Source organism: Eurytemora carolleeae, unplaced genomic scaffold, assembly GCF_000591075.1.
Source record: "Eurytemora carolleeae unplaced genomic scaffold, Eaff_2.0 scaffold1824, whole genome shotgun sequence".
NCBI lineage: Eukaryota > Metazoa > Arthropoda > Copepoda > Calanoida > Temoridae > Eurytemora > Eurytemora carolleeae.
This window is the reverse complement of record NW_019397712.1, coordinates 1-15,637: the sequence shown is the minus strand read 5'-3', so window position 1 is coordinate 15,637 and position 15,637 is coordinate 1. Positions and strand designations below refer to the sequence as shown.

The following is a 15,637-nucleotide window of genomic DNA, read 5'->3' as shown; positions in this document are numbered from 1 at the left end:
TGAACTAAGTCTGCGCAGTTCAGCTACTTCTCGCTATTCAATAAATCTGGTCCCAAAACATGTTTTTCAGTGTAAAACGTCATTTAACATAATGCTTTAAACGAGCAATATCTTGGAATATGAAAATAGAGCAAACTTGTTCAACCCTAAACATATTTATACCAATTAATAAATAAATTGAGTTTTTGCCTTACAGTCGAATTTTCTTACCTCTATATCTTTGCAACCTTATCGTTATTTTATTTATAACTTGAATATTTAATCTAACCGAATCAAAAGTTTGAAATATCTAGCTTCTACACGTCATTGTATTGCAAAGATATAGGAATTAGAAAATCAGAGTTTGTGACAAAGATCCAATTTCTTTTCAGACAAAGCAGAAAAATATTCCAGAAAATACTATTTGAAAATGGCTGGGATGATTTTGAGGAAAACGTAACCGAATATATCCCCAGATATCCATACCTTTAGAACAATGTGAAGATCAAACCAGGATAACCAGATATAGATCCTGAAAACTGGATATAAATCATTACGCATGAAAACTGGATATAAACTCCTTATTCTGCCACCTGGAAATGAATATTTTGTGAAATTGAAAAAAGTGAAAGTGTCAAAGAATGGTGTTTTGTCTCTGAGGAGGTTCAATTATTAGAAAAAGACATATTTCGGCGCAAAAATCTGTCAAGATTGTGATAAACACTCCTATGCAATCAATTACTTTACATCTGTAAAATCTTCTTTCCAAGGGCTACAAAAACTATTTGAGCAGTAAAGTGAAACTACCTGTCAACATTTCAAAGTCGACCCGATCTCAATATTTGAACGCATTGGTGAAGGATGTGGTTGATCTGGGTGCTAATATTGGTTTTAAGATTTGCAGGGGGCGGCAGGAATTTGAACTTTTTAAAACAATTATTCCTAAATTCATATTTTGTATTTTTTAATAATTTAATATTAAATCTTCAATACAAGGTAAACATATAAAGATTGTCCTTTTTCAAGGAACTGTCCGCGGTTGAAATTTTTTTTCTCTTTTTTTCATTTCCTTGCAATATTTCTGTATTTAAAAAGCGGCATGTCAGATTCACAAGGGTGTCCTTCAAACATTTGTTTAATCAAGGATCCCGGAGATCATCATGTTTTTTTTTACGCTGAAAATAAAATGCTGGAAGTCATTTTGACATTCATTTGATTCGTAATTTGAATACTTTGTATCGAATTAGGGTCAGTAATTTAAAGTAAGATATTTAGGAGAAAAGTTCATAATTTAGAGAAGCAACAGCTTTGCTAGATCCTTGCAGAAAATATAGGTAAGGCATTAAATCAGCAATTATAATTGTTTATTTTTTATTTTTTAAACTTGAGGCCGAATTTAAAGAATTTGAGCCGCGGTTTAAATTTAAGCCACTGCCTTATTATGGTTGGTTTCACTTATAATTGTATCAAATGTTTCAAGATTTGAGTCGGCGCTCAATTTAAACCGGGTTTTGGCAGATTTAAGCCGCGACTTAAATTCTTTAAACCTGTGGCCGAATTTAAAGAATTTGAGCGGCGGTTTAAATTAAGCCGCGGCTTAAATATGGTTGGTTCCACTTAAAATTGTATCAAATTTTTCGAGATTTAATTTAAACCGGGTTTTGGCAGATTTAAACTGTGGCTTAAATTCTTTAAATTCGGTCTCTGGTCCTTTTCTCATTCATCCTTCATCCTATAGATATTATTTATGTTAAAAGATTTATTCAATACTCTTCAAAAGAGTAAGGACTAACTCCTGATGATGCCAAAGTTTTTGGCGAAATATATTGAGAAGAAAATGATATAATTCTAGTGCTAGAGAGTAGGGTTGGGATTTGTTTAAAAACGATCTAAAGATTTATGATTTATAGATGTTTTATTGTTTTTTCTTTAAATCCGCAACTTTTCTGTTTTAATAAGTTCTTTCATCGTAATGAAGAATAATTATTTTTGTAAATGTTAGTCTTGATTAGATATATTTATAGATGTTTATTTTTAATCTTTAAATTCGAAACTTTTCTTTTTTATAACGTTTTTTTCATCGTAATCTTGAATAAATATTTTTAGAGATATTCCACGGTTCTTCAAGTCTCAATTCTCGAGTTTTGAGCTACACAAGAATAAATAAAAAGACAGACAAGACTTATTACTGCATGTTTACCAAAGTTTATTGTGTGTCTATATGTCCACCTACTAAGTTTGTAGATTAAACCTATTTATCTGATAGGACCTAGATACTGCAGTGTACCGCCTGAGCTGGAATTTTTTGAAAGTATCGTTGAACGAAACTCCTGAGTTTAATTCTTGGTCTATTTATACATTGACGTATATTTTAATTTAAGAAATCTGACAACAAAATGAAAATGTAAAGAAACCCCCAAAAAAATATTTCTTAACATAAACATTCATGGTATCTACATAACTGCCTGACCCCATTAAAAAAGGTTTCTTATATATACTAGGTTCAAAGTATCTAGCTCTGGATACCTCCTAGTCCTACTACACACCTTTTCCTACAGATCGCCTATTCAACACTCAGTGCTCTGTTTTTATATTGAATTACAAGCCTACACTCAAGTTCCTTGAATAATTTAGCCGGGTGTTCCGAAACCAGACAAGTTATGGTAAATTAGGTGCCCAGAGGCCGAATTTAAAGAATTTGAGCTGCGGCTTAAATCTAAGCCACGGCTCAAATATGGTTGGTTTCACTTAAAATTGTATTAAATTTTGCAAGATTTAAGCCGGCGCTCAATTAAAACCGGTTTTTGGCAGATTTAAGCCGCGGCTCAAATTCATTAAATTCGGACACTGTTTAAATATTATAAGCCTATACTTTGAAACTCATTTTTCCCGATAAATTGTCTACATCAATATATTTAAAGTTGACATTTCTCTCTGGGAGAACTTTAAAGAAAATGTTCTTGGCTTGCCTTATACATTTTAAATTGAGTGGGTACACATTTTTTTAGAGAGAAATAGCTAAATAATTTACATAATTTCAATAGATTTTAAATTAAAGATCAAAATACTGAAATCTGATGTTGATACAGATAGGATTTACTTTATTATAGTTAGTTTTATCTGATATTATTTGACTTCCAACCCGCAAGCAACAGAAAACAAACAAAATGCATTTTTGGTGTTTAGAATCAAATATCTGCACGTACATATATAAAATTGGATCATAGTTGGTTAGGATTGTTTTTATCTTGGCTGTCCCTATTATTGAAGCTATGATTCACAATTCAGATTTTACTGCAGGAAAGGTTTTTTCTGACACTCTCTGTACAGTATAGATAAATCTGAATATATGAATATTATACACATTATATAATATGCAAACAATACTTGCTCTATACAAACCTTTCAATATAAATTGAGTTGAGCCCTCAATATAATAAATATATCGTAGTTTTTTTCCTGGACTTCGTTACTTCTTCTTTTATATCCTCATTTCTCCCTCATTATCTTTACTTCTCCCTTAATATCCTCACTTCTCCCTTGATATCTTTACTTCTCCCATAATATCCTTACTTCTCCCTTAATATCTTTACTTCTCCCTTAATATCTTATTTCTCCCTTAATTCTCCCTTAATATCTTTTCTTCTCCCATAATATCCTCACTTCTCCCTTGATATCTTTACTTCTCCCGTAACATCCTCACTTCTCCCTTGATATCCTTACTTCTCCCATAATATCCTCACTTCTCTTTAAATATCCTCACTTCTCCCATAATATCCTCACTTCTCCCATAATATCCTCACTTCTATCTTAATATCCTCACTTCTCCCTTAATATCCTCACTTCTCCCTTAATATCCTCACTTCCCCTAAATATCCTCACTTCTCCCTTAATATCCTCACTTCTCCCTTAATATCCTCACTCACTTCCCCTAAATATACTCAATTCTCCCATAATATCCTCACTTCCCCTAAATGTCCTCACTTCTCCCTTAATATCCTCACTTCCCCTAAATATCCTCGTTTCTCCCTTAATATCCTCACTTCTCTCTTAATATCCTCACCTCTACTTTAATATCCTCACTTTTCCCTGAATATCCTCACTTCTCCCTGAATATCTTTACTTCTCCCTTAATATCCTTACTTCTCCCTTAATATCTTTAATTCTCCCTTAATATCCTCACTTCTCCCTTGATATCTTTACTTCTCCCATAATATCCTTACTTCTCCCTTAATATCTTTACTTCTCCCTTAATATCTTATTTCTCCCTTAATTCTCCCTTAATATCTTTTCTTCTCCCATAATATCCTCACTTCTCCCTTGATATCTTTACTTCTCCCGTAACATCCTCACTTCTCCCTTGATATCCTTACTTCTCCCATAATATCCTCACTTCTCTTTAAATATCCTCACTTCTCCCATAATATCCTCACTTCTCCCATAATATCCTCACTTCTATCTTAATATCCTCACTTCTCCCTTAATATCCTCACTTCTCCCTTAATATCCTCACTTCCCCTAAATATCCTCACTTCTCCCTTAATATCCTCACTTCTCCCTTAATATCCTCACTCACTTCCCCTAAATATACTCAATTCTCCCATAATATCCTCACTTCCCCTAAATGTCCTCACTTCTCCCTTAATATCCTCACTTCCCCTAAATATCCTCACTTCCCCTAAATATCCTCACTTCTCCCTTAATATCCTCACTTCTCCCTTAATATCCTCACTTCTCCCTTAATATCCTCACTTCTCCCTAAATATCTTTACTTCTCCCTTAATATCCTCACTTCTCCTTTAATATCCTTACTTTTCCCTTAATATCCTCACTTCTCCCTTAATATCCTCACTTCTCCCTTAATATCCTCATTTCCCCTAAATATCCTCACTTCTCCCTTAATATCCTCACTTTTCCCTGAATATCCTCACTTCTCCTTTAATATCTTTACTTCTCCCTTAATATCCTCATTTCGCGCCTAAATTTTTCACTTCTAGCTCTAAATATCCTGATTTCTCCATCGTTTTTCTCATTTTTTCCATTATTTCCTCTATTTTTCCTCTATATCCTCTCTTCCCCGTCCTTCCAACCTTCTCATACTGTTCTATCAGTCCTTCCAACCTTCTAATCATGTTCTATCCGTCCTTCTAACCTTATTATCCTGTTCTCTCCGTCCTTCTAACATTCTTATACTGTTCTATCCGTCCTTCGAACATTATCGACATGTTTAATCCGTCCTGTTCTATACATCCTTCCAACCTTCTCATCATATTCTATCCGTCCTTCTAACCTTCTGAAACTCCTAGGGTTTCAAGTCAGAAAGATTTATGCTCTTTAAACTCTAGTTTAGTCTGATATGCATAAACTTGACTCTCTTTACTCTTGTTTTTATCCTTTCTTAGTTTGGTTTGACAAGATAAGGAAGTATTGAATAGTCTCCTGGTCACCTTCCAACCAATATATATTCAACGCTTTATCTTCTCTAAACTCTGATCTTGATCTTTCAATTCATTCTTCACCACCTAAAACAGAGTTGTAAAAACTCTATTGTTGATCCATCTTGTAAACTTTTTTATGTTTGGAAAATATACCTTTCAAATGATCCGCCCCCCGACATCCCGATCCCAATCTCCTCCTTATTCTCCTTCAATCAAGAAAATGATTTTGTTAGTCCAAGACGAATCCTTCTTAGATTTTGCCAGTCATGCCAACTTGTTATGGAGTGTGCGTAAATAAATTATCAAATATGCATCAGTTTTAAATCAAAGCTTCAGCCCACAGTCTGCAGTTTAAGCTCAGATTAAAGGAAAAGAGATTCTGTGCAAAAAAAAACAAGCAAACTGAATCCTTTTTTGAATGGTGTCCCTAAATGATTCACTCACAACAGTACCCGCGCGCCAGGTTATAATGCAAGGAAAGTTATTTCAAGTGTGTACGGCTTCGCATCTTTTGTAATACATTGTACTTTTTCTGGGCGGTAATGTAAGCACAAGACGGATGTCGAAGCCTAACATAAAAAAATGAACTATTCTGGTCATAGGAAACTATTTTATGTGAATTATCAAAATTATCAAAATGTAATGATTTTAACCTCCTCCGATACAAAACGAACACTATGCATCTATTCTTATTTACAAATTCCGCCCAGAGAGAACTGGTTTCAATATGTACGCAATTAACTTTCCTTGCATCATAACCTTGGAATTGGCCATATTTTTGTACGGAGTCTGTCAATTTTAAATTTTCCGAGATGTTTTTGATCGATGCAATGATTTTAGATCAAAATTGATATCGAAGCGGGAGATTTACACTTTGTGACGCAAGTATCGCTAAAATTGAGAAATGTATCAACCATTTAAATCTTTGTTCTATAGTTGTGAAGCAGTGTCCACAAAGCTGATGACGCATCAAGAGTTTAAACACTTTGGTAAATTAAAACTTTTACATTTTTCACATTGTAATCATTTTCATTCAAAATTATACCGTTTACTTCATTCCAATATACAACTGTAAACCGACACTCTGATCTCCAAATATTTGTTTTATAGTTTTGAAATAATATGTTCAGATCTCCGAGAAAAGAAAAGGAATCCATCTTGGAAAAAAGGCGCCTCTAATTCAAAATGGAGGACGGAAAAATTGACAGGAAATGATTTGTCTTGGACCAGAATACTCAAATCTAAGAAATTCAGAGATTTAGCAAAATACAGGTAAATTGAATTTTCAATTATCAAATTCTTCATTGTATTAATTTCTTTTGTTGAATTTCTAGGGCGAAGTAAAGTTTCAAATTTTTATATGTATTTCTAGAAATTCTACAAAGTCAGTCCAAGAAAGAAGAGGAAGCTCAAATTCGAGCAACTTGGAGAGAAAAGAGATCAATAAAAGAAGGTGTACTATTAAAAATGGGCTCTTATATCGAGAACGTTTAAAGGACCAAAATTAGATTTTTATTTTTTTTATTTTTTAGGCTATCAAGAACACTGCACAGAATTAAAAGAATGACGAGAAAGCATGCTCGAACTGTTCTGAAACTAGGTGCAATTAACAAATCAAAAATATTTTAATTGAAAAAACCATAAAAAAAGTTTTAAAACAGAGATAGGAACTTTAAGTAAAATTGTTATAATCTTGAACACTTGATCTCGATATTTAAGGATGGGCACTTTTAAATTTGAGGATAAATGATCCCTCAATTGAAGTCATCATAGGTGCATGGTATGACTTAAGGATATAGAAAATAAATTAAAATAATCCGTAGGTCTGCATTAGATTGAGATAGAGGCTTGATCCCAAATACACGACACAAAACTTCTGAGCTGGGAACTTTTAAATGAGATATCCTTAATCCCGATCGGTTAGTTAATCTGGAGGAGAACACGTATTATTTAATCTGGAGATTAATAACAAAAAGAGAACAAGTATTATTTAATCTGAAGATTAAGAAAAAGATGGAGATCAAGCATTGATCTCAATATCCACCATTTAAAAGTTTTCAGCTCAGGAACAATACTCACAAAGGATGAAACTTCGAAGACGATATTTACGGAATTATTCGGAGTTAATTCTTACAATCTTGGTTCCCTAATGCTAGAAATTTGGTTTTTTCCATCACATAACATTTAAAACCCACATTCAAGGCAAAAGACCAAATTCAACGGTAAGATAGTTGAATGAGTTTTCGGTTGTCAATTAAGTTTCTTTTTGGTAATCCTGCTCATTCCTGCTCAATTCTGGTTATTTCTGCTCATTTCTGCTCACTTCGGCTCATTTCTGCTCATTTCTGATCATTCCTGCTGATTTCTGCTCATTTCTGCTCATTTGTGCTCATTTCTGCGTATTTCTGCTCATTTCTGCTCATTTCTGCTTATTTCTTCTCATTTCTGCTCATTTCTGCTCAGTTCTGCTCGTTTCTGCTCATTTCTGCTCATTTCTGCTAATTTCTGCTCGTTTCTGCTAATTCCCACAATGTAATTTGTTTTACATGAAAGACACCGCTGTAAAAAGAAGAAAAACTAAAGGATGCAACAAATATGCAATATTTAAGGTGAGCAGACAGACAAGACAGACAACACAGACAACACAGACAAAGGACAACACAGACAAGAATGCAAAAGGAAACACTGGAAAAAACAGTCAAGACAGCAAATTTCTATCGGAAAAAAAATTTAAGAATTTATGGGAGCTGCCCTGTATGCAATATTTACAATCCTCTCAAGTAAAATGTAAATAAAATTTTTTTTCTATATTTTGCAGTTTGAGTAAAATACTTTTGGTGCACGCAAATGTTCAAGAGTTCCTAGTTTTTCAAAATGTCTAGACCAGACAAATAAAACTGACACTATCTGATTTATCAGAAATTCAAAATGAAACCGAAACCTTTTGCATAATCCTTGCATGAGGTCGGGGAAATGCATTGTCTGTATCAATGCATATGATGCCTGATGCAACAATGTTGCACTAAAAATGCATTAATGACTCGTCGTGGAAACTTTTATTAATTAGTTTTCCATATTTTAACCTGTTAGAACACCCACATTTTTATATACAGGGTTTCCCACAAAGGATGAGACTTCAGAGATGATTATACAGAATTTACCAAGCTGTTTTCTTTTATTACTGTTTTTAATTACATGCTAAATCTTGTATATTTTTTGGCAATTAATTAAGAAAACCATTTAATTAATATTTTCAAGGCAAATGACCCAATTCAACCCTAAAATCGTCATATAGTACTCATCCTTTGTTGAGATCACTTTGTATCTATAATCTGTAGAAGTAGATGCAGGGGCCGTAACGGGGTGTTTTTGTTGGGGGCATGGCAGGACCTTCGCCCCCCCCTGAGATTTCAGAATAGTTCCTTGAAAGAAAACCTAGTGCAAAACAGGAAAAATATCTATCTTAAAAAAATGTTGTTCCTAAATCTGGATGTTTTTGTTCTGAAATAAATCTAGCACCCCCCTCACTTAAATCCTGTATCCGCCCTTGTGTGTATTTATGGTGCAAACTAAAACATATTACTTTTAATTTATCAAATCAATAATTAAGCTTATATTACACAATTGGGATGTCTCATGTTCTTTGTAGTATCTAAAGTCATAACTTGAGTCTTTCCCTTCCAGAGTTTTCTGGTTTTCATTGGAAAATCTATTGAAAGAAGTAGAGTTAAAACTTAAAATGTAAACTTCATGTAAATATATGTAAACATCATTACATTAATTGTAAACAATGTGCAGTGTACAATCCATACAGTTATGTAATTTGTGTGTACAGGTTGTCCCAATAAATATGGCAGTTTAGAGACGACTTGAATATCGTCTTCGATTGCCGATAATTGATAGACGACATAGACTGGATAGTTGATAGACGAGATAGACTGGATAGTTGATTTAATATGAAGGATGAATCTATAATATGAAGGATGAATCTATAATATGAAGGATGAATCTATAATATGAAGGATGAATCTATAATATGAAGGATGACTCTATAATATGAAGGATGAATCTATAATGTGAAGGATTAATCTATAATATGAAGGATGAATCTATAATATGAAAAATGAATCCATAATGTGAAGGATGAATCTATAATGTACAGGATGAATCTATAATATCAAGGATGAATCTTTAATATGAAGGATGAATCTATAATGTGAAAGATGAATGTATGATGTGAAAGATGAATCTATGATGTGAAAGATGAATCTTTACAGTGAAAAATGAATCTATGATGTGAAAGATGAATGTATGATGTGAAAGATGAATCTATGATGTGAAAGATGAATGTACGATGTGAAGGATGAATATATAATGTGAAGGATGAATCTATAATATGAAGGATGAATCTATAATATAAAGGATGAATCTATAATATGAAGGATGAATCTATAATGTGAAAGATGAATGTATGATGTGAAAGATGAATCTATGATGTGAAAGATGAATCTGTACAGTGAAAAATGATTCTATGATGTGAAAGATGAAAGTATGATGTGAAAAATGAATCTATGATGTGAAAGATGAATCTATGATGTGGAAGATGAATCTGTACAGTGAAAAATGAATCTATGATGTGAAAGATGAATGTATGATGTGAAAGATGAATCTATAATGTGAAGGATGAATCTGTGATGTGAATAATGAATCTTTAATGTGAAGGGATTATACCAAGAATAAAGATAAAATTAGTGTATGCTGTTTCTATTTTCAATTATATTTAGAAATTCTTTAAGTACAGTCAACGTCAATTATATTCTTCGTGTGAATACTTCTCTTAAATTCAAATATCTGACCTTTTAATTTGAATTTTAAATTTTAAAGCGAAAATGAGATACTTGTTCTTTGATTAGAAATTGTCAAGATGTTTCGCAGAACTAAATTTAAATTTGCAAAAATTTATCTTACTTTTGAAATTTAATCATGTAAACTTTCTTTGTATAACAAATATTTTTTGTTCGAGCTTGATAACGTTTTTTTGATTAAATGTGTTAATTTTAAGTCGTGGAGTAAACGTTCTGTGAAGATAAATGTTTATTGTGCACAAATTTATAAAAAATATTAAAGTATAAACGATCACTTTTTTATTTATAATTAATTAATTTAATTTAATATCAATATACCTCAGATTAACATCGTGTAAAAAAGTTATTAGGTACAGAGGTCGGCAATTATATCATTAAAATGAAGAAGGCTTTTTATTAATAATCACTGACAATCAGTTTTCAAATTACAAGTTTACAAGTAAACGAAGAGAAGCTTGTAACTGACAACCTCTCTTTGTTTAAATGTTTAAAGGAAGTGATAGGCTATGTAAGGTAGTTTAACAGAGTATGCAGTGTTGTGGAAAACTTCTTTCTGATTCATTTGAGACGTATTCAACTTTTTAAAGATCTGTAAATCCTGAGTTTGAGCGCAAATTCGACGTTCAAAACTCCTACTTTGGGGGTGGATACGTTTTCAGAATTAGGTTTTTTTTTTAATTATTAAATAACGACGACAGAAAATGTAATAAAGTTCTACAATAAACTACAGACGTTATCTATAGAAACAAATTGAGAAAATAAAAAATAATCTTATCATCGAAAATAAGTAATCTTGTTCAATTATTAGTTTCTACTTTCTCATTATTCTGGTTTCTCATTATTCACAAAGATTTTCTGCCGATTTTCTAGAATCATTATTGAAAAGACGACATTTGAAAAAATTGAAGAAATCTGCGAATAAATTCAAAGAAATTAAGAAATTCAATATAACAATGAAAACAAAATAATCGATTTCAGCATTGATTTATTGACAAATTTCTTTTGAAAAATATGTTCCTAACCATCTAATTAGATTACTGTATAATTTTTACTTTATTTTTCGTTGTCGCTATTTAATTATAAGTCCTTGCTCCCCCCTGGAGTTAAACCATTCATGGGACGGAGTTAACCTTATCATTTCAGTTGTATTTCACTCAGGACGTATTTCTCCGATCCTAACCTTTATTTCTCCGTCCTTGAGTTTAACCTTATACATCGGCTCTGGAGAGCATAACAAGAACCCATATCTCACAAAAAAATCAGGATTAGTCTTGATCAGGATCAGCCTAGATCAGGATCTGCTTTGATCAGAATCTGCCTTGATAATCAGTCTTGATCAGGAGCAGTAATGATCAGGATCAGTCTTGATCAGGATCAGTCTTAATCAGGATCAGTCTTGATCAGGATGACTCTTGATCAGGATCAAATCTTGATTAGGACCTGTCTTGATCAAGATTTATCTTGATCAGGATCAGTCTTTATCAGGATCAGTCTTGAACAGGATCAGTCTTGAGCAGGATCAGTCTTGATCAGGATCAGTTTTGATCAGGATCAGTCTTGATCAGGATCAATCTTGAATATAATCTGTCTAGATCAGGATTAGTCATGATCAGAATCAGTCTTGATCAGGATCAGTCTTGATCAGGATCAGTCTTGAACAGGATAGTCTTGATAAGGATCGGTCTTGAACAGGATGAGTCTTGATCAGGATCCAATCTTGATTAGGACCTGTCTTGATCAAGATTTGTCTTGATCAGGATCAGTCTTGAACAGGATCAGTCTTGATCAAAATCATTCTTGATCATCAGGATCAATCTTGATTGGGATGAGTCTTGATCATGATCCAATCTTGATTAGTATCTGTCTTGATCAGGATTATTCTTGATCAGAATACATCTAAATCAGGATCAGTCTTGATCAGGATCTTTATATTTATATGAAAACGTGTTGAAGTAGATATATTACGTTTCCAAATTTTAAACTGATACTTTTAGGAGTTTAGTTCAGTCAGAGGTTATGTCTGGAGGGATAAATTCTATGGAACAGTTCGGACTAATAGTTTTATACTACAGGTAGGATAAATTATATAGAACAGTTCAGACTAATAGATTTATACTACAGGTAGGATAAATTCTATGGAACAGTTCGGACTAATAGTGTTATACTACAGGTAGGATAAATTCTATGGAACAGTTCGGACTTGGTTGGGGAGGGGGAGGAGAGGGGATGGGGTTGGCAGACAGAGTAAAACAGAGAGGGGGTTGCAGGCTACCCTAAGAAAAGTTTTCATGATCATCAACAAGGATATTCTTGAGGTTTTTTTTAAGTGAATTGCAGATTTATGAAATATAGACAAAGAAGGCAATTAATAGAGACACTTTTGTGGGCGTTTAATGACAACTAAAATAAATTAAAATTATTCATTTTTAGGTTTTTGGAAGTGATTTTCAGCTTTGTCTTGTTCTTGGACTCTTTCTAGACGATTCGATCCTTCGTTCAGATCTCAGGTGATATCAGGGTTAATTTAAGTATATCTAACCAGAGAAGTGCATTGGTATACTCTTTCTAGATGATTCGATCCATCGTTCAAATCTCAGGTGATATCAGGGTTAATTTAAGTATATCTAACTAGAGAAGTGCATTGGTATACTCTTTCTAGATGATTCGATCCATCGTTCAAATCTCAGGTGATATCAGGGTTTATTCAAGGTATATCTAACTAGAGAAGTGCATTGGAATAGTTTTAGTCATATTTTGATCTCTATCATTCAAATCCGTGTAGAAGACCTTATATACTTAAATATCTAAAATGCAGAGCCAGACAAAAATGTGTAACATAGAAAATACAAAAGTCTACATTTCATGGGTAAAAATATGTGCTAAAGTTTAGAATAGACTAGGACCTATAGTTTACCGCGTTAATAGCTGTTAAAGAACTTTTGTTTAGATTATTTGCAGTACGTTTTGGGTCTGTTTGAAAAGTATGTTTTCTACCAATTATTCAATGACTAGTAAAAATTCTACCTATAGATAGCATTTAGGGTACAAGCTAAGCTAAGCAAAATTCCGTACTAAAAACAAGTAAAAACGAACTATAAAAACAGGTTTTATTTCAATCTTGATTACTTTTTATTCCTATTTTTCTTTTTGCTTTAAGGGACTGTACAGGAAAAATTAAAGGGTTTGAATCTCAGGAGTTGAACGAAACCTATAAGACATCTAGCTGATGTTCCTGACTTGAGAAATTGACATAAAACTGTGTCAAAATTATACCAAAAATGTAATCATTTAGTTAATTTTGATAATTTTCCATCTATAATATTTTTAGAGTATCTATATATGGGAATGGAAGTGAATACAGAACCCGGAAACTCTCCAGTATGTATCTACAGCTAGCTGAGGGTCATCTCATAGGACAGGTAAACTATACCAGTCTGTATCTACAGCTAGCTGAGGGTCATCTCATAGGACAGGTAAACTATCCAGTCTGTATCTACAGCTAGCTGAGGGTCATCTCATAGGACAGGTAAACTATACCAGTCTGTATCTACAGCTAGCTAAAGGTTAACCCATAGGACAGGTAAACTATCCAGTCTGGGTCATCTCATAGGACAGGTAAACTATCCAGTCTGTATCTACAGCTAGCTGAGGGTCATCTCATAGGACAGGTAAACTATACCAGTCTGTATCTGCAGCTAACAGAGGGTCATCTCATTGGACAGGTATATACCAGGGAACCTTATAATGTTTAGGAATATAAAGATGGATGGATAGATAGATTTTGAACTTTTTAAAGTATGAATTTTTTTCTATTTTAAAAGCCAGTGTCCGTCTAACCATCGCTGGTTGTTTCAAATAAAAGACTCTTTTTTAAACGCCATAATAATTTACTTAACTAAACTAAAAGAAAACTCTAATAAACTCTTCCTTAAATCACAATTCACTTTACCCGGCTCCACTTGAAATCATAGTGAAAGGAATTTACTAAATTCGCTCATAACTAAAGTGAAATTAATTGTATTACCTTCTCCACACATAACTAAAGTGAAATTAGTTTACTTACTCTACGCATCACGTTCAGGGAGTAAGGAATAGAAGGGAGATATAACTGACACGGTTCGACCTACTATATGATTATACATGCTTTGCAGACGGTACTCCATTTATATAAGAAATATTTGTCTGATGTACAATTACCGCGTATACAAAAACCTATTCTGAATAATTTTTATACAAATGGAGTACCCGTCTGCAAAGCACGCATAATCATATGGTAGGGCGAACCGCGTCAGTTATATCTCCCTTCTATTCCTTACTCCCTGATAACGTTACATCCAGTTCATTACATGTACCGAGCTGAATTTCACCTAACCAGTGCAAGTAGTACAGTACAAATACAGACTATATGAGGCAAAACGGGACTGTACGCCAAATAAATGATCTTCTTCTGTGAAATTTATGTGGCCTAACTAAAGTAAAGTGATTTATTAGCTTCACGCACGGTTAAAGTAAAATTATTTTACCTTCTCCACGCAAAACTAAAGTGAAATTAGATTACCTAAAACTCCACGCAAGATTACTTTCTCCATGTACAACTAAAGTACAAAGATTTTTCAGCTCGACGGACGGCTAGAGTTATAACACATCAAGTTCTAAAATTAAAATTAGTTTTCCAGCTTCTAGCTCATTTACACAGTTCAGAGTACATTCGTAAGCATTGTGAGCTAGGTTAAAAATCATCTTAAAGTCCAAATATAAACTTAAATAAACTTATAATTCGGGAAAACCTTCAGATATTTCATCAATATCAAATTCTGATATAATTTGAAATAGTTAGAATTTTAATTAATTCCTAATCTGAGAAATTACATCGAATTACTAATTCATGAATCTTAAACGTTTTTATGAAACTATTGTGTACTTTATCATTCTTACTCACTTCATCGTGAATTTCATATTAAACGTGCTATGAAGTAATCATTGTGCTTTAAAGTTTTGATTTTTTCCTGGATTTTCTCCAAAAAAATTAGGATATTTCCAAAACAATTTTTTTTAATTGAAATAAAAACAAAATTTAAATGCAACTTTATATTTTTTTACTTCTGCTTTGTTGAGCTTATTTGATCTATAGAAATAGCCATTGAAATAAGACAAGTACACAAACGTTTCAAAAAATGACCACCTCGCTAATCTTCGGAACAAAATTAAATCTAAAAAGGCTTGAACCTTCTCGATAAAGAGAAAATTTCTGCCCAAAAACTTTATAACACTGAGAACCAAAATAACAGTGTAATAAATAGTTAATTATAGCATTATAGAGGACGTGAGTCAGACTCTAATAAAACGCATAAATAA

At 32.8% G+C, this 15,637-nt stretch overlaps 1 protein-coding gene across 1 annotated transcript; it reads left to right on the top strand.

The window, feature by feature from the left end:
* Positions 1-375: 375 nt before the first annotated feature.
* LOC111715610 (uncharacterized) lies at positions 376-13,755 on the top strand (the record flags this gene model as incomplete). Its single annotated transcript, XM_023490965.1, has 9 exons — positions 376-893; positions 1,275-1,313; positions 6,354-6,406; positions 6,548-6,689; positions 6,790-6,870; positions 6,950-7,017; positions 7,971-8,026; positions 12,713-12,789; positions 13,611-13,755. Coding segments are annotated over exons 1-9 (714 nt in total), but the record flags the coding sequence as incomplete, so codon positions are not given.
* Positions 13,756-15,637: the final 1,882 nt, after the last annotated feature.